This window comes from Manis javanica, chromosome 1 (assembly GCF_040802235.1).
Source record: "Manis javanica isolate MJ-LG chromosome 1, MJ_LKY, whole genome shotgun sequence".
NCBI lineage: Eukaryota > Metazoa > Chordata > Mammalia > Pholidota > Manidae > Manis > Manis javanica.
The window spans coordinates 90,765,628-90,786,411 of record NC_133156.1 but is presented as its reverse complement, the minus strand read 5'-3'; the positions used below and the strand labels follow the sequence as shown (position 1 = coordinate 90,786,411).

Sequence of the window (20,784 nt, the reverse complement as noted above, 5' to 3'; positions counted from 1 at the left end):
GGAGGGACATAATAAAAATCAGAGAAGAAATAAACAAAATTGAGAAGAATAAAACAATAGAAAAAAATCAAGGAAACCAAGAGCTGGTTCTTTGAGAAAATAAACAAAATAGATAAGTCTCTAGCCATACTTATTAAGAGAAAAAGAGGATCAACATACATCAACAGAAGCAGAAATGAGAATGGAAAAATCATGACAAACTCCACAGAAGTACAAAGAATTATTAAAGACTACTATGAAAACCTATATGCGAACAAGCTGAAAACCTAGAAGAAATGGACAACTTCCTAGAAAAATACAACCTTCCAAGAATGACCAAGGAAGAAACACAAAAGTTAAACAAACCAATTACAAGCAAAGAAATTGAAACGGTAATCAAAAAATTACCCAAGAACAAAACCCCCGGGCCAGAAGGATTTACCGCGGAAATTTATCAGACACACAGAGAGGACACAATACCCATTCTCTTTAAAGTTTTCCAAAAAACAGAAGAGGAGGGAATACACTTAAACTAATTCTATGAAGCCAACATCACCCTAATAACAAAACCAGGCAAAGATCCCACCAAAAAAGAAAATTACAGACCAATATCCTCGATGAACATAGATGCAAAAATACACAGCAAAATATTAGCAAACCGAATACAAAAATATATCAAACAGATCATACACCAGGACCAAGTGGGATTCATCCCAGGGATGCAAGGATGGCACAACATTCCAAAATCCATCAACATCATCCACCACATCAACAAAAAGGACAAAAACCACATGATCATCTCCATAGATGCTGAAAAAGCATTTGACAAAATGCAACATCCATTCATGATAAAAACTCTCAGCAAAATGGGTATAGAGGGCAAGTATCTCAACGTAATAAAGGCCATATGGTAAACTCACAGCCAACATCATAGTGAACAGCAGGGAGCTGAAAGCTTTTCCTCTGAGATCGGGAACAAGACAGGGATGCCCATTCTCCCCACTGTTATTTAACATAGTACTGGAGGTCCAAGCCACGGCAATCAGACAAAACAAAGAAATACAAGGAATCCAGATTGGTAAAGAAGAAGTCAAACTGTTACTATCTGCAGATGATATGATATTGTACATAAAAAACCCTAAAGACTCCACTCCAAAACTACTAGAACTGATATCGGGATACAGCAAAGTTGCAGGATACAAAATTAACATACAGAAATCTGTGGCTTTCCTATACACTAACAACAAACCAATAGAAAGATAAATCAGGAAAATAACTCCATTCACAATTGCATCAAAAAGAATAAAATACCTAGGAATAAACCTAACCAAAGAAGTGAAAGACCTATACCCTGAAAACTACAAGTCACTCTTAAGAGAAATTAAAGGGGACACTAACAAATGGAAACTCAGCCCATGCTCCTGGCTAGGAAGAATTAATATCGTCAAAATGGCCATCCTGCCCAAAGCAATATACAGATTCAATGCAATCCCTATTAAATTACCAGCAACATTCTTCAATTAACTGGAACAAATACTTCAAAATTCATATGGAGACACCAAAGACCCCGAATAGCCAAAGCAATCCTGAGAAAGAAGAATAAAGTGGGGTGGGGATCTCACTCCCCAACTTCAAGCTCTACTACAAAGCCATGGTAATCAAGACAATTTGGTACTGGCACAAGAACAGAGCCACAGACCAGTGGAACAAATTAGACACTCCGGACATTAACCCAAACATATATGGTCAATTAATATTTGATAAAGGAGCCATGAACATACAATGGGGAAGTGACAGTCTCTTCAACATATGGTGCTGGCAAAACTGGACAGCTACATGCAAGAATATGAAACTGGAACATTGTCTAACCCCATACACAAAAGAAAATTTGAAATGGATCAAAGACCTGAATGTAAGTCATGAAACCATAAAACTCTTAGAAAAAAACATAGGCAAAAATCTCTTACACATAAACATGAGTGACCTCTTCTTGAATATATCTTCCCGGGCAAGGAAAACAAAAGCAAAAATGAACAAGTGGGACTATATTAAGCTGAATAGCTTCTGTACAGCAAAAGACATCATCAATAGAACAAAAGGTACACTACAGTATGGGGGAATATATTTGTAAATGACAGATCTGATAAAGGCTTGACATCCAAAATATATAAAGAGCTCACCCGCCTCAACAAACAAAAAACAAATAACTCAATTAAAAAATGGGCAGAGGAATTGAACACACAGTTCTCCAAAAAAGAAATTCAGATGGTCAACAGACACATGAAAAGATGCTCCACATTGCTAATTATCAGAGAAATGCAAATTAAAACCACAATGAGGTATCACCTCACACCAGTAAGGATGGCTACCATCCAAATGACAAACAACAACAAATGTTGGCGAGGCTGTGGAGAAAGGGGAACCCTCCTACACTGCTGGTGGGAATGTAAATTAGTTCAACCATTGTGGAAAGCAGTATGGAGGTTCCTCAAAATGCTCAAAATAGACTTACCATTTGACCCAGGAATTCCACTCCTAGGAATTTACCCTAAGAAGGCAGCACTCAAGTTTGAAAAAGATAGATGCACCACTATGTTTACCGCAGTACTATTTACAATAGCCAAGAACTGGAAGCAACCTAAGTGTCCATCAGTAGATGAATGGATAAAGAAGATGTGGTACATATACACAATGGAATATTATTCAGCCATAAGAAGAAAACAAATCCTACCATTTGCAACAGCATGGATGGAGCTACAGGGTATTATGCTCAGTGAAATAAGCCAAGCGGAGAAAGAGAAATACCAAATGATTTCACTCATCTGTGGAGTATAAGAACAAAGGAAAAACTGAAGGAACAAAACAGCAGCAGAATCACAGAACCTAAGAATGGACTAACAGTTACCAAAGGGAAAGGGGCTGGGGAGGATGGGTGGGTAGGGAGGGATAAGAGGGAGGGAGAATAAAGGGGGTATTATGATTATCATGCATAATGGGGAGGGTGGGAGAAAGTGGGGGGCTGTACAACACAGAGAAGACAAGTAGTGATTCTACAACATTTTGCTATGCTTATGGACAGTGACTGTAATGGGGTTTGTGGGGGGGACCTGGTATAGGGGAGAGCCTAGTAAACATAAAATTCTTCATGTAATTGTAGATTAATGATAAAGAAAAAAGAAAAAATAGAGAAAGAAAAGGGGGATTACTCCTTGAAAGGATAAAACTAACTGCAAATAAACGATTAATGCATGCTTTAAATATCCCTAATTTTAATTATTTAAAGGGTGTCAGATGATCAGCTATGGAAGTACATTTTTCTGATAATATTCCTTTCTCTTAAAAAAAAAAGAAAGAAAGAAAAACCAGCAGTTCCTGTGTGGTGATCTGCAATAGGTTCTTCACAATTGTATAAAGGGCATATCAGAGTGTGGGCAGGGGGTTTGTTTGTGTTTATACAGAGGATTGAAGCCTAATTTGGCTACCCAGAAAATGAATTAAGATACGATACGAAGAAGAACTTCCAACATCAACATTCTCTGGAAGAGTCATTCCAGAAGATGATCATCAAAAAACTTCAACAAAGATCCTGGTGCTGTTGTAGTTGTAGCTGCATCCATCCCACTGGTTCCTGGACTTGCCATTGGAATGAAGAAGGAGATATCTAAGCTGGCCTGTGCATACAGTAAAACAACAAATTTGACTGGATCTATACTGTCGGAACTCAACCAAGAATTAGGAGAAGTGCAAGTTGCAGTGCTCCAAAATCTTGCAACTATAGACTATTTACTGTTAAAAGAACATATGAGATGTGAACAGTTCTCAGGCATGTGTTGTTTTAATTTGTCTGATTTTTCTCAAACTATTCAAATTCAGTTAGACAATATCCATCATATCATTGATAAGTTTTCACAAATGCCTAGGGTGTTCTTGGTTTCACTGGATATGGCTGGTAATTGTAGGTCTGCTTTGGTTATGTAGCTGTATTTCTATTATGTTAATGTGTGCATGCAATTTAATTAGTAGTTTAAGACCTATACATGCTTGTGTTACTCTACAAGAAGATATGTCAAAGAAATAATCAATCTTCCCATGTTTTCTTCCATCTGCTACTTCTATAGCTTTTCTTCTTCCTTCCTAATTACAATCCTTTAGTAGAATTCGTGCCTCATATTGAAATTACTGAGTATCATAATTCTTCCAAGTGGTAAAGATACCTCAAGACAAATGCTGGGCATAGAAGCCACAGGGCATAAATCTGCAAAAAGTAAAAAGCTAACCTTTTCAAACAATATTGCTTCTCTCTCACTTACCAACTTTACATTTTCCTGTAAGCATCCATGGATGTTTTTTTGCCCTTGTCTAGCTTGGATCAATACTTAGTCTATAGGCACACACCTGATCATCTACATTTGCCCTCTTACAGCACTAAACTATGTTTTCTATCTTTATCTTTCATCTACCTACCACTTTAGCATTTTATTAAAAAAAAAATAATAATAATAATAATAATAAGGGAGAAATGTGGGATCCACATATAAATCAAGTATAAAAATCAAACGAATAATCATAATTGACCTGATTGTTTATAGTTCATGATGCGTGATCAAAACCGAAAGTTTCTGTGATGACTGCCCTTGCACTGTTCACCATGTAAGAACTTATTCACTATGTAAGAACTTGTTCACCATGTAAAAACTTGTTCATTATGCTTCAGAAGATTGGAGACTGTTGAGAATTAGGCATGGGGTTGATTAATGATCGTGCATTGAGTCCCCTATACAGAATTTTATTGTTGTTAACAACCATTTGATCAATAAACATGAGAGATGCCCTCTCAAAAAAAAACAAACAAACATTAGCAATCACTATTGTTACTGAGAGACTTAAGTCCTGGTAACACTAAGACAAGTTTTACCTTCATCTCACCATTTTTCTAAGTCAAATCTGATTTTTTTTTAAACAGGTATTTGCACTTGCTTATCCCAGAGGCCGTAAAACTAATGTACACATCAAATTAAAAGCTCAGATAGCATGACCATAATAAAATCAAAGAGAAAGTCTCAAATTTATCAAAATTTATAAAAATTCTCAAAATTATCTATTTAGAATTCTATGTGGTAATAAGCACATAAATAGTGCTTAATAAGAATCTACTAAATTAATCACAAATCAAATTTGCAAGTACTATAAGATTAAGTGTTCAGTATTGATTTCTCCCATTAATTAGAATTTTAGAAAGAATGGCTTATCAATTTATTTAAGTCTGATATTAAATTAATTTAATCTAGTTCTCTAATTGCAACAAGTATACAAGTGTTTTTATTTTATTCATTCAAGTTATTAGTCAAATTGAACTTTCAAGAATGTCACCAGTTATAAGTGGACAATTCTGCATGGAAAGTAGGGAAAACTGAGACCAATGTTTTCATTTGATCAGTAACATTCCACATATTTTAGGATTTTAAAAACAGATTTTCAAATAAAGTTCCAACTTAAAAAATAATCATTGAAAGATCTGATTTACCCTCCTCCCTTAACCAAATGTAAAACCCTACAGAAAAATGAAACAACAGATTTCATACACTGTACAAGAAGAAGCACAGTACTGTGAACCCCAAGAGTGGGTAAAAAAATCAAAGTGCCCCTCACAATTGAGGGTCAGTCTACCAGAACAAGGGTTGGGGGGCAACTCAAACAGAATACAGAAGACTTACTATGCTGAGGAAACAGAGATCAAAGTTCACAGAGTCTAAGGTTGCTAGAATTTGAAGAGCAGAATTACAAAAGTGGGAACTTAGGAGACAGAGAAAGCGTCTGAAAACTACAGATGGATATCATCAAGTCTTAGGCTAAGCACTAGCATGCACATGGTAAGATGAAACTACATGAGGTCTGACAAAAAAACAACACTGGAAAGACATAGGCAAGACAGATATCAAATATCACAAAAAGCTAGGAACAGTGCATGTTCCCATCAGCTGGAAGGAAAATATTTTGTAAATATGTGGATTTTGTAGTTCTAAGATCCTTCTTAGGATCTTAGGATCTTAGACTCCTAAGAAGGGCAAATTAGTCTCAAATAAAGTGTTTTTGTACCCTCTAGTAAAGCTTAAAAGTATACTTTGAAAGAATCAAGCAATTTCATGTAACTTAAGTACCAAGAAAAAAAAAACACAATTTAAAGGAATATAACAAAATCCAGCAACCAACAACAGTTATTTCATTATGTACTGCATTTAATTAAAATTTACTAGGGATATTAAAAAAATCAGAAAAACCATAACCGTGAGAAAAACCAATCTATAGAAAAGACTCAAAATGACAGAAATGATAGAACTAGCAGAAGGATGTTATAACAACTATTATAAATACACTCCATATGTCCAAGAAGGTAGACAAAATATCACATTGGGGAGCAAATTGGAAGACACAAAAATGACCTAATGAAACATCTAGAGATGCAAAATTTAACATCTGGTAAAATAAATAAATACACTGGATAGGATTAACAATGGTTTGATAACATAAAAGGAAAGATCAGTTAACTTAAGTATAGAGCAATAGAACTATCAAAATGAAGCAGAGAGAGAAAAGACTGGGGAAAAAGTGAAAACAGTACCAGTGATGTGTAGAATACTATCAATTAGTCTTATTAGAAAGACAAAGAACACAGATAAGCCAAAACAAAGTTGAAAACAGAACAGGACTGGTGTGCTTATAATACCATCTGACTTCAGGACTTCATATGCTGCTACAGTAAAGAAGGCAATGTGGTATAGGCTTAAGGATGCAACATACAGATCAATGGAACAGAATAGAGTCCAGAAATAGAGCCCACACTTATATGGTCAAGGACTTTTCATAAATGTGGCAAAGTAATACAATGAAAAAAAGATACAGCCTTCTTAATAAATGGTACCAGAACAACTGAGTATCTGGGAAAAAAATTCATCTCAAACCTGTCCTCACCCCACATACAAAACTAATTTGAAATGTATTGTGCAGTAAAGCATTAACATAGCAGGCCAGAGATTGCTATCCTTATAAAGTCTGACAGTGATTTCCTCTGTGAACTTGAATTTTAGGGGTATTCCCACATTCCCTAACTGAAAAGGGTGGTTTACATACAAACACTATGGTTTATACTGAATATCTGCTTTCTTTCTAGTAGTCTGGAATTTTGGTACATGCTAGGCAGTTAATGACCTACATGAAGAGTGTAAGACTTTGGCCCTGAGTTTCAAATGAATTTTCATAGTAGACAACACCTCACACGTTTGTCACAGTTGATGCTAGAGGAATCAACTGTCACTGGACAAATCACTGGGAAAGGATTCTTGGAAGCTTGTAGATACTTTCCTCTGGATTTCACACCATGCACCTGTTTCTGTGAATGATTTTGCTGGATATCTTTCACTGTAACAATCACAGCTCTAAGTATGCTATATCCTGAGTCCTATGAATTCTCCCAGTGAATCATTGAACCTGTGGGTGGTCTTGGAATCAATAGACCTAAATGTAATAGCTAAAACTATTAAACTTTTAAAACAAACCAAAAGAAATCTTTGTGACATTAGGTTAGGCAGATTTCTTAAACAGATTACAAAAAAGCCTGAAATATAACAAAAAAAAATTCGATAAAGTGGGTTACATCAAAATCAAAATGTTTTCTTAAAGACATTAAGAAAACAAAATGGCAAGACACAGAAGAGGAAAATATAATAGTAAGTAACCACTATCTGACAAAAGACTTGTATCAGAATATATAAAGAATCTTTACGCTTTAATAATAAGACAAAAAAAATTTTAAACAGGCTACAGATTTGACAGACATTTTGGAAAAGAAAACACGTGACTAACCAATAAGATCATTAAAATAGGCTCAACATCACTGAGTATCAGAAAATGCAATTAAAGGCAAAATGAAATATCATTACATACACACCAAAATGGTAGAGTTAAACAGTTTTAACAAGATCCTGTGTTGGAAGAGATGTGAACCAACTGGAACTCCTTTACATTGTTGGTAGGAAAGCAAACACTGTGCACAGTCACTTTGGAAAACTACATGACATTACTTCCTTAACATTAAACATATACTTTTCAGGCAATGCAATAAATTTACTAATCTAGGTACTTGCCCAAGAAAAATTAAAACAGATGCCCACACATAACATTTTATTCAATCTAAGTATATTTCAACCGGTAAATCAAAAAAAATTTTTAAATACCCAGATTATAGCAAAAAAAGAAACAAAATGTAAATATATAAAACAACACAGTATCAGTAGATACATGAACACACCATACATAATAGTCAACTCAAAATAAATCATAGTCCTAAATATAAAAGAGGAAGCCATAAAACTCTTAGGAAAAAGAGTAATATAAACATGTGTGGTGTTGGATTGAGCATCAGTTTCTTAGGACATTAAAAGCATAAGCAAAGGAAAAATACATAAACTGGAATGCACCAAAATTAAAGATGCCTGTGTTTCAAAGGACACAATACAAAAAACTGGAAGATAACCCACAGAATGGGAAAAAATACTTGCAGCTTATACATCAGAGAAGGGTCTAGTACTGAAAATACATAAAGAACTCTTACAAACAATAATAAAAGACAAACAACCAAATTATAAAATGGGATAAGGATCTGAATAGACTTTTCAAGGAAAATGTAAACGTGCTAACAGATGCTCAACAAACTTTTTTTTAATTTTGGTATTATTAATCTACAATTACATGAAGAACATTATGTTTACTAGGCTCCCCCCGACAAACCCCATTATAGTCACTGTCCATTAACGTAGTAAGATGCTGTAGAATCAATACTTGTCTTCTCTGTGTTGCACAGCCCTCCACGTGCCCACCACCCACATTATACATGCTAATTGTAATGCCCTCTTTCTTTTCCCATGCCCTTTTCGCTCCCTTCCCACCCATCCCCCCTACTCCCTTTCCCTTTGGGAACTGTTAGTCCATTCTTGGGTTCTGTGATTCTGCTGCTCTTTTGTTCCTTCAGTTTTATTTTGTTCTAATACTCCACATATGAGTGAAATCATTTGGTACTCGTCTTTCTCCACCTGGCTTATTTATTTCACTGAGCATAATACCCTCTAGCTCCATCCATGTTGCAAATGGTAGGATTTGTTTTCTTCTTATGGCTGAATAATATTCCATTGTGTATATGTACCACCTTCTCTTTATCCATTCATCTACTGATGGACACTTAGGTTGCTTCCGTTTCTTGGCTATTGTAAATAGTGCTGCAATAAACATAGGGATGCATCTGTCTTTTTCAAACTGGGCTGCTGTATTCTTAGGGTAAATTCCTAAAAGTGGAATTCCTGGGTCAAATGGTATTTCTATTTTGAGCTCTCTAAAAAACCTCCATATTGCTTTCCACAATGGTTGAACTAATTTACATTCCCACCAGCAGTGTAGGAGGGTTCCCCTTTCACCACAACCTTGCCAATATTTGTTGTTGTTTGTCTTTTGGACAGTGGTGATCCTTACTGGTGTGAGGTGATATCTCATTGTGGTTTTAATTTGCATTTCTCTGATGACAAGTGATGTGGAGCATGTTTTCATGTGTCTGTTGGCCATCTGAATTTCTTCTTTAGAGAACTGTCTGTTCAGCTCCTCTGCCCATTTTTTCATTGGATTATTTGCTTTTTGTTTGTTGAGGTGCGTGAGCTCTTTATATATTTTGGATGTCAACCCGTTTTTGGATCTGTCATTTAAGAATATATTCTCCCATACTGTAGGATGCCTTTTTGTTCTATTGATGGTGTCCTTTGCTGTATGGAAGCTTTTCAGCTTGATATAGTCCCACTTGTTCATTTTTGCTTTCGTTTCCCTTGTCTGGGGAGATATGTTCAAGAGGAAGTCATGCATGTTTATGTCCAAGAGATTTTTGCCTATGTTTTCTTCTAAGAGTTTTATGGTTTCATGACTTACATTCAGGTCTTTGATTTCATTTCAAATTTACTTTTGTGTATGGGGTTAGACAGTGATCCAGTTTCATTCTCTTACAGGTAGCTGTTCAGTTTTGCCAGCACTATCTGTTGAAGAGACTGTCACTTCCCCATTGTATGTCCATGGCTCCTTTATTGTATATTAATTGACCATATATGTTTGGGTTAATGTCTGGAGTATCTGTTCTGTTCCACTGCTCTGTGGCTCTGTTCTTGTGCCAATACCAAATTGTCTTGATTACTGTGGATTTGTAGTAGAGCTTGAAGTTGGGGAGCGACATTGACCCCCCACTTTATTCTTCCTTCTCAGGGTTGCTTTGGCTATTCGGGGTCTTTGGTGTTTCCATATGAATTTTAGAACTATTTGGTCCAGATCACTGAAGAATGCTGTTGGTAATTTGATAGGGATTGCACCAAATCTGTATATTCCTTTGGGCAAAATGGCCATTTTGACAATATTAATTCTTCCTAGCCAAGAGCATGGGATGAGTTTCCATTTGTTAGGGTCCTCTTTAATTTCTCTTAAGAGTGTCTTGTAGTTTTCAGGGTATAGGTCTTTCACTTCATTGGTTAGGTTTATTCCTAGGTATTTTATTCTTTTTGATGCTATGGTGAATGCAATTGTTTTCCTGATTTCTCTATTACTTCATTGTTAGTGTATAGGAAAGTCACAGATTTCTGTGTCTTAATTTTGTATCCTGCAACTTTGCTGAATTCTGATATTAGTTCGAGTAGTTTTGAAGTGGAGTCTTTAGGGTTTTTTATGTACAGTATCATGTCATCTACAAATAGTGACAGTTTGACTTCTTCTTTACCAATCTGGATTCCTTGTATTTCTTTGTTTTGTCTAATTGCTGTGGCTAGGACCTCCAGTACTATGTTGAATAACAGTGGGGAAAGTGGGCATCCCTGTCTTGTTCCCGATCTCAGAGGAGAAGCTTTCAGCTTCTCACTATTTAGTATGATGTTGGCTGTGGGTTTGTCATATATGGCCTTTATTATGTTGAGGTAATTGCCCTCTATACCCTTTTTGTTGAGAGTTTCTATCATGAATGGATGTTGAATTTTGTCGAATGCTTTTTCAGCATCTATGGAGATGATCACGTGGTTTTTGTGCTTCTTTTTTTTTGTGATGGATGATGTTGTGGATTTTCAAATGTACTATCCTTGCATCCCTGAGATGAATCCCACTTGATGATGTTGTATGATCCTTTTGACGTATTTTTGAAATTGGTTTGTTAATATTTTGTTGAGTATTTTTGCATCTACGTTCATCAGGGATATTGGTTTGTAATTTTCTTTTTGGGTGGTGTCTTTGCCTGGTTTGGATATTAGAGTTATGTAGGCTTCATAGAATGAGTTTGACAGTATTCCCTCCTCTTCTATTTTTTGGAAAACTTCAAGGAGAATGGGTATTATGTCTTCTCTATATGTATGATTAAATTCCGCAGTATATCCATCTGGCCTGGGGGTTTTGCTCTTGGGTAGTTTTTTGATTACTGCTTCAATTTCGTTGCTGTTAATGTTCTGTTTAGATTTTGTGTTTCTTCCTTGGTCAGTCTTGGAAGGTTATATTTTTCTAGGAAGTTGTCCATTTCTTCTAGGTTTTCCAGCTTGTTAGCATACAGGTTTTCATTGTATTCTCTAATAATTCTTTGTATTTCTGTGGGGACCATTGTGATTTTTCCTTTCTTATTTCTGACTCTGTTGATGTGTGTTGATTCTCTTTTACTCTTAATAAGTCTGGCTAGGGGCTTATCTATTTTGTTTATTTTCTCAAAGAACCAGCACTTGGTTTCATTGATTTTTTCTATTGTTTTATTCTTCTCAATTTTGTTTATTTCTTCTCTGATCTTTATTATGCCCCTCCTTCTGTTGACTGTAGGCCTCATTTGTTCTTCTTTTTCCAATTTCGATAATTGTGACATTAGACTATTTTTCATTTGGAATTGTTCCTCCTTTAAATATGCCTGGATTACTATATACTTTCCTCTTAAGACTGCTTTCACTGTGGCCCACAGAAGTTGCGGCTTTGTGTTGTTGTTGTCATTTGTTTCCATATATTGCTTGATCTCTATTTTAATTTGGTCATTGATCCATTGATTATTTAGGAGCATGTTGTTAAGCCTCCCTGTGTTGTGAGCCTTTTTGAGGCGAGTTTCTTGTAAGCAGCATACAGATGGGTCTTACTTTTTTATCCATTCTATTACTCTGTGTCTTTTGATTGGTGCATTCAGTCCATTTACATTTAGGGTCATTATTGAAAGATATTTACTTATTGCCATTGCAGACTTTAAATTTGTGGTTACCAAAGGTTCAAGGTTAGCTTCTTTACTATCTTACTATCTAACTTAACTTGGTAATTGAGCTATTATAAACACTGTCTGATGATTATTTATCTCCCTTTTTATTTCTCCTCCTCCATTCTTTAGATGTTGCATGTTTTATTCTGTGCTCTTTTATGTTTCCTTTGCCTGCGTTTGTGCGTAGTTGATTTTACTTTTTGCCTTTAGTTAGTATTAGATTGGTCTGCTATCTTTGCTGTGATTTTATTTTCTCTGGTAAGATCTGTTTAGCCTTAGGAGTACTCCCATCTAGAGCAGTATCTCTAAAATACCCTGTAGAGATTATTTGTGGGAGGCAAATTCCTTCAACTTTTGTTTGTCTGGGAATTGCTTAATCTCTCCTCATATTTAAATGATAATCGTGCTGGACACAGTATTCTTGGTTCAATGCCCTTCTGCTTCATTGCACTAAATATATCATGCTATTGTCTTCTGGCCTATAAGGCTTCTGTTGAGAAGTCTGATGATAGCCTGATGGGTTTTCCTTTGTAGGTGACCTTTTTCCTCTCTCTAGCTGCCTTAAAACTCTGTCATTGTCCTTTACCTTTACCATTTTATTTATTATGTGTTTGGTGTTGTCCTCCTTGGGGCCCTTCTGTTGGGAGTTCTGTGTGCTTCCGTGGTCTGAGTGACTATTTTCTCCCCCAGTTTGGGGAAGTTTTCAGCAATTATTTCTTCAAATACACTTTCCACCCCTTTTTCTCTCTCTTCCTCTTCTGGTATCCCTATAATGCAGATTTTATTCCTTTTGGATTGGTCACACAGTTCTCTTAATATTGTTTCATTTCTGAAGATCCTTTTATCTCTATCTGCGTCAGCTTCTCTGCATTCCTGATCCCATTAATGGCCTCTTGCATCTCGTCCATTCGCTTTTATGTCCTTCCAGAGATTGTTTTATTTCTGTAGTCTCCCTCCTTACTTTGTCCGTTAACTCTTGCATTTTTCTCTGCAGCTCCATCAGCATGGTTATGGCCTTTATTTTGAATTCTTTTTCAGGAAGATTGGTTTGGTCTGTCTCCCCAAGCTCCTTCTCAGGGGTTGTCTCTGTTAGTCTGGTCTGGATCAAATTCTTATGCCTTTACATGGTGAGAGTTGTGGGAAGTTGTGGGGAGTTGGCATGTGTTTCAGCTGGGAGAATGTCCCTTTTTGCTAGGTTGTGGCCTTCCTCTCCTGTGAGAACAGCGAACCCTAGTGGCTTTTCTGGGAAACTGCATGCAGCCGGGGTCTCTGATTATTGCCCGCGCCACTGTGGAGTAAGCTCTGCATGGTTGCTGTAGGCATGGCAGCTTTCAGGCTGCTGCTCCGCTATTACAGGGCCATGCCAGAGGGGCAACAGGCAGGAGGCTGTTTATTACCGTGAGGGACCTCCAAGCTGTGCTGCTGCCTAGGGGGTTTGGGCGCCCAGGGTTCCCCAGGATTCCCAGCTCCTGGCCTGAGTGTGCCAAGTTGCTTCCATCCAGCTGTGAGGCTCCTGTCCTTTTAAGAGTTTCAAAGAGCACTCGCTTTTCTTTTGTCCAGGGGCGCCAGCTGCAGGGACCCACTCGTAGGTTTTACTGTTCCATTTCCCTAGTATCCAGCACCCCACGCACTGTATGTCTGTGCTCCTGGTGCAGATGGCTAGAGCTGGGTATTTAGCAATCCTCACCTCCCTCTCCCTCTCCTTCCCCTCTCCGAGTCCTCTCTTCTCACCAAGGAGCTGGGGTGAGGGGCGCTCAGGTCTCACCAGGCTGTGGCTTGTATCTTACCCCCTTCACAAGGCGCTGGGTTCTCGCAGGTGTAGATGTAGCCTGGCTGTTGTCCTGTATCTTCTAGTCTCTCTTTTAGGAACAGTTGTATTTATTGTATTTTCAAAAATATATATGGTTTTGGGAGGAGATTTCCACTGCCTACTCATGCCGCCATCTTCTGTCCTCATCAACAAATTTTTATGAGGGAAATAAAAATCAAAATTTCTAAAGTAATGAGATACCACCTCACACCTACTATAAGATGGCTATAATCTAAAACCTATTAATTTAATTTTTTTTTTATAAAATAGAAAAATGACAAGGTGAGTAGGGGAGAATTTAGAATTCACATATATTGCTGATGGAAATGTGCAATGCTGCAGCTGCTATGGAAAACAGTTTGGCAGTTCCTCAAAAAGTTAAACCTACAGTTACTGTATGACCCAGTAATGTCACTCCAAGGTATATATATCCAACAGAAAAATAACATAATGGTTCTGCAGAATGTTTACAACAGCATTATTCATGGGAGCCAAGAATTAGAAAAAGCAAAATGTCTATCAACTGATGCATGAATAAATAAAATGCAGTGTATCCTTACAATGGCATTATTATTCAGCAAAAAAGAGGGATGAAGTGCTACAACATGGGTGAACCTTGAAAATATTACACTAAGTAAAAGAAGTCAAAAACACAGAAGCCACATATTATAAGAATTCATGTGTATGAAATGTCCAGAATAGGCAAATCCATAGAGACAGAAAGTAGATTAATGGTTGTCTAGGGCTAGAATAGGAAGTGACTGCTAATGAACACAGGGCTACTTTTTGAGGTGTAAAAATGTTGTGGAACAGATAGTGGTGATGGCTGCACACTTCTGTGAATACAATACAAATAACTGAATCATACACTTTAAAAGTGAGAAGTTTATGGCATGTTAATTATACTTCAATAATACTTTTAAAAGATGATTGATTCTTCAGAGAAAAAATAATAACCATATTTTTAGGGTGTTTTAGCATATTTAAAATGTATTAAACATGGGAAAAGATGGGGGTGACAAATGGAAATTTACTATTGTCAGGTTTCCAAAGTATATGTGAAGTGGTATGTTACTTGAAAGTAGATTGTGATATATTGTAAATCCAGTGGTAAGCAGTAAATTGAAGATGTCAATTGCACACCCTAGAATAAGTACCTACTATGTAAACAAAACAAAGATAAATAGCTTTAAGAATAACTTTAATAATACTTGATAAGTAAAAAAAAAGTTCCTTATATCCTTAATTTCTACCTCATATATTCCATTTACCTCCACCTAAAACACCTGATGTCACCAGGTCCTTGAAAATATTCTTCAGTGGAGAAACTGCTCCTTCTGCTAAACTTCAAAGACTGAAAAAGAAGACTAGGCATATTCCTTCATTCTCACAGGTGCTAGCACTGGGCAAACATATATATATATATATATATATGAAGCAAACAGATATATATGAAGCACATATTCTGATGTTTTCACTCTCACGCAGATATCACTACTTCCTACTGAGTAAGAGCCTTCTGAACATGTCCTCCAGACACAATCACTATCCTCATCGATTGAGGTTGACAATCATGATAGATGTGGCCATTCAATCCTACTCATCACTACCTTCTGTTCTTTTGAAATACAAGCCATTTTTTCAGGTCAATCTCTCATTCCCTCATTGAACTCTTCATCCTGCTCATCTTACTCAATGGTTTCTAAACTAGTTCATATTTTTCTTTTCCACTCTATTAGAAGTCATTAGTTCATCTGCCTCAACATTACCTTGGCCTCAAGGTTTTTTGAATTCCTTTGTTTCAAACTCCATGTACAAGCCTATACAAGGACCAGCAATTGAAGGTTCCCACTACATACTGCCTTCTGCTCACCTCCTGCTGTACCTAGGCAGGGTATACCAGAGCTATGATGCAGAAAGCGCACTAGATTTGCTGGAGGCCTACTATTTGGTTTCAAGCCCTGCCCTGATCTGCAGGTCTGTTTCAGTGGACATATGCCACCTTAAAATTAAGTCCCCAGAGCAGAATTTCAACTAAACTAGCCTTTAGGAATACTCGACAAGTTACCAGGTGAAATATTCTCAGTTTTACTTTTCACGTTATCCACCAAAAATCCAAAGCTACAATGTCTATTATTTATCCTATTTTACCTATTTAAATTATGGACATTTTAATTATAACAGAAGTCTAGTGACAGTTAAATATGTTATGTTCTATTTCAAAGTAACTGAGATTCTTTCACAACAAAAGCAATCATAAAAATTATGAATCAAAACAGTACCTCAATATTTTTACTGGCCACATTCTTCACAACTGCAGGAAACAGTTCAGATGCATTCTTCCCTTTTGCAATCATCTGAAGAATAAAAGTGGAATATGAGGGTTGAAGCTTTTAAAGTAGTCATTTAAAACTAACAAAACATAAAATTCCATATAAATTAAGTATTTAAAAGACTGAATCAGCAAATAAGCTATGGAATTAACAAGCTGAACTCTATTTGAGTCATCTTACTTAGCCTAACTATTTTCAGCAAAGACCAAACCATCTCGTGTATCAATATAGACACACAAATACATAGACATTTTAAGGAAGAAATATATATAGTAATTTAAGATATAACATTTATAAGTTTCTCTGTCTCTGTCTAATGGGGTCATAAATACATTTTAAATAGTTGTACTGTTCTCTATTTTCCAAGATTTATTAAAGATATACTGCATTTGCAAGTTGGGGGTGGGGGGTAAATGTTATTTTGAACAAACTAGTTTTGGCTTTGTTTTCTCCCTTGGCTTTATTTTCATAGGTTCCCCCACTCTTTCAACCATTACTTCTCAAAAGTGCCCTTCATCAAGTCCTCTTCCTCTGCCCACTAAAGCTCTGTGCACTATGATCTTTTCAGGCTACACTATACTACAATCTCTGAAACTCCTAAGATTTCATTCACCTTCATGACTTAACTCTCACCTGTATGGGGATCAATTTCCCAAACTCTAGCCTTCATTCCACTTCTCTAAGGGGGCATGATCAGGTATTTCTCATCCCAAACTTACTATGTCTAAAACCAAACTCGTTTTTCATTAAGACAGCATTCATGCTAGAATTTCCTATTTCCACCAATTTTCCCAGATTATCAGAAACCATAGAATTATCTTGGTCTCTTCTCACATCTACACAGTAACTAGGGCCTGCTATGATTTCTCAGTACATTCATGTTAATCCCTTCTCACTGCTACTATTCTAGCATAGGTCAGTATCACTTCACAGCAGTCACTTCTCTCTTCTCCTCCTTTCCACAAACACACATCACCAACAGTTTAGTTTGCATAAAACAATACTTTGTACATATCAACCTCCCTCAAAGATTTCAAACGCCTCTCCCTAAAAATCCAAACCACTTCACTTAACCAAATGCCCTCACAATTTGCACTAACATCCCTTTAAGCTTATCACCCATTACTGTTCTACACCAGTACTATCAAAGTAAACTGGTCTCACTACCAGAACATTTTCTGGTTCCTCTAATCTTGTCCTCATACCATTCCCTCAACTCAATCTCTTTACTTTCCCAAGTTCTACCCTTCTATCTAGAGTATAATCAAATTTTAATTATTCTCCCTTGCTAGTGCCATCTCCTTAACACCTACCCACTATGGTGTTCAATCCTAATTTCCTCTAGAATTTTTTAACTTTTTAATATACTTCTCATTTGGAAATTCCTATGTGCTAAATTTTATTTCTATTTATTTCAGTTTTATGTCTACCCATATCCCAACTGCCTTCACTCTCATTCCCAGAATATATATTTATGTCTTTTAATTGACCAGACTTTGGTAGCTACAAAATGAAGTTTTAACTACAGAATGATTTTTGGAAAAGGATTCTTTATGAATTACACACCATATTGAAGAAACTACCTAAACAAAATATGATAGTTTAATGAATTTATGAGAAATGTTTTAATAAATACTATGTGATATTTTAAGCATTAAAATCCTAGTTAGAGATTTCTCAGACTTTTCTACATGACAGTTTTAAAATACTCTAATACAAGCTAGTCTTTTCATAGTCTATCTTCCTACCTTGATACTATTTGAGTATTTTTTGAAACCTGCTGAGTATTACAGAAGGTCCACAAAATACTGCAGTTAAAGCATCTTTATATGATTTTTTCACCTCTCTCAATTTCCTTACTTCTAAAATAAGGGGAAGGATTAAATGTTCTCAAGGGCCCCTTCCTTCAGTTATTCAATGACCAACTGAAGTCAGAGATCTTGCCCTGTTATGTCATATTCCAAGGCTTCTTCAACTTTATTCCAGAGAATGCTATCCAAAATGTTAATATATATGAAGGAGGAAAAAGTTCTATAGCCAATTCAGTCAATAAATATTTGCAGAAAGAACACTATGCCAGGGAATATTCTAGGCCTTGGGAACACAACAGTGAATAATACAAAGTCCTTACCCATTGGAGTTTACTTTCTAATGGGGGCAAGGGACAATTAACAAATATAGTATGTGAGGCAGTAAAAGAGAGTAAGTACTAATAAGAAAAACAAAGGACTGTAACAGAAACGGCAAGTGTTGGTAGGGTGGGAGTACTTTTATGTTTCGGTTAGTTTTGCATGGTATGTATTTTTTTCCATGCCTATGTTTTTAATTTATTTATGTCTTTTTATTAAAGTGGGTTTTTCCCAGATAACACAGACTTGCATCTTGATATTTTCATCCAATCCAATAATTTCTTTTAAAGTTAATGACTTTAGATCACTTATACTTAACATAATTATTGACGTGGTCTATCATTTTATTGTCTGTTACGTTGTTTATTCTCTGTGCTTTTTATTTCTCTGATTGCTGTTATCCCCATATTTTGGGAACTTTTTTGGTATTAGTATGTTAACATTTATTTTGACTTTTTGGCTCTATCTTTTTGTGTAACTTTTAGTGGTCCTGGTCCTTCCTTCTAGAGATTATAGATAGATCCACTGACAGATTGATAGATCGATATCCAATCTTTCACAGTCTATAGAGTTAATATTGTACCTGGTCAAATAAAATATAGAAATCTTACAACCAAATAGGACCTTTTAATTCCACCTTCCTTCTGGCCTGTATATTATAGCTTTATATCTATATCCACTAAAAACCTCTCAGAGATCTTCTTTACCCATTCATCTACTGATGGACATTTAGATTGCTTTCATTTCTTGGCTATTGTAAGTAGTATTGCTATAAACATAGGGGTGCATCTGTCTTTTTCAAACTGGGATGCTGCATTCTTAGGATAAATTCCTAGAAGTGAAATTCCTGGGTCAAATGGTATTTCTATTTTGAGCATTTTGAGGAATCTCCATACTGCTTTCCACAATGGTTGAACTAATTTACATTCCCACCAGCAGTGTAGGAGGTTCCCTTTCCTCCACAACCTCGCCAACATTTGCTGTTGTTTGTCTTTTGGAAAAAAACAAATCCTACCACTTGCAACAACATGGATGGAGCTATAGGGTATTATGCTCAGTGAAATAAGCCAGGCGGAAAGAGACAAGTACCAAATGATTTCAATCATATGTGGAGTATAAGAACAAAGAAAAACTGAAGGAACAAAACAGCAGCACAATCACAGAACCCAAGAATGGACTAACAGTTACCAAAGGGAAAGGGACTGAGGAGGATGGGTGGGAAGGGATGGATAAGGGCAGGGAAAAAGAAAGAGGGCATTACGATGGGGGGGCGCACCGGGAGGGCTGTACAACACAGAGAAGACAAGTAGTGATTCTACAGCATCTTACTACGCTGATGGACAGTGACTGTAATGGGGATTGTGGGGGGGACTTGGTGAAGGGAGGAGCCTAGTAAACATAATGTTCTTCATGTAATTGTAGATTAATGATACCAAAATAAAAATAATAAAAATCTCTCAGAGAGTGGGATAACTTAGGAAGAATATTCATCCTTTATGCTTACCAGATATTTACCATTTCAAATGGTCTCACTCAATATACATCTGACATCATTTTCTCTGAACCTGAAGAACTTCCACTAGCAATTCATTAAAGCAGATCAGATAGAAATACTCAGTTTTTGTTTTTCTTCACCTTAGAATGCCTTTATTTCATCCTCATGCTTGAAGGGTATTTCTACTAGAGAGATAACTCTGGTGTTAACAGTTATTTTCTTCTAGTACTTGAAAGGTATTCCACAGTCTTTTGAAAAGTATGCCATGGTTTCTGATAAGAAATATGGACTTATTCAAATTATTGTTCCCTTGTACATATCCTTTTTTTTTCCAGGTACTTTTAAGATTTTTTCTTTATTTTTGATTTCCACAGTTTAACTGCTAGGAATGTTTAGGAATGGTTTTCTTCAAGCTTATCCTGATTGGGGTTCAGAGCTTCTTTCATTCACAAATTTATTACCGAGTTGGCAAAATTTATGTCATTAGTCGGTGTGAGAAGTTTCCAGCTATTATTTCTTCAAATATTTTTTTCTGCTCCAATTTCTTTCTCTTTCTCCTTCTGGACATATTCGTTAGATCTTTTGATATTAGCTGACAAGACAAGAGTTAATATTGGACCTGGTCAAATAAAACCTAGAAATCTTACAACTAAATAGACCCTTTTAATCCCACCTTCCTGCTAGCCTGTATGTTGTAACTACCATGAATTTTATATCTACACCCACGGAAAACCTCTATTAACTCTTTTCTTTTT

General features: G+C 36.2%; 1 protein-coding gene across 5 annotated transcripts in view; it reads right to left on the bottom strand.

Moving 5' to 3' along the window:
* AP3B1 (adaptor related protein complex 3 subunit beta 1) overlaps nt 1-20,784 on the bottom strand; it is a 273,969-nt gene that overhangs the window by 203,474 nt on the left and 49,711 nt on the right. For all 5 annotated transcript variants that reach the window (XM_073234795.1, XM_073234799.1, XM_073234824.1 and 2 more), the window contains one exon: nt 16,355-16,429. In XM_073234795.1, coding sequence (XP_073090896.1) covers nt 16,355-16,429 — 75 coding nt within the window. The remainder of the gene's footprint in view (nt 1-16,354; nt 16,430-20,784) is intronic.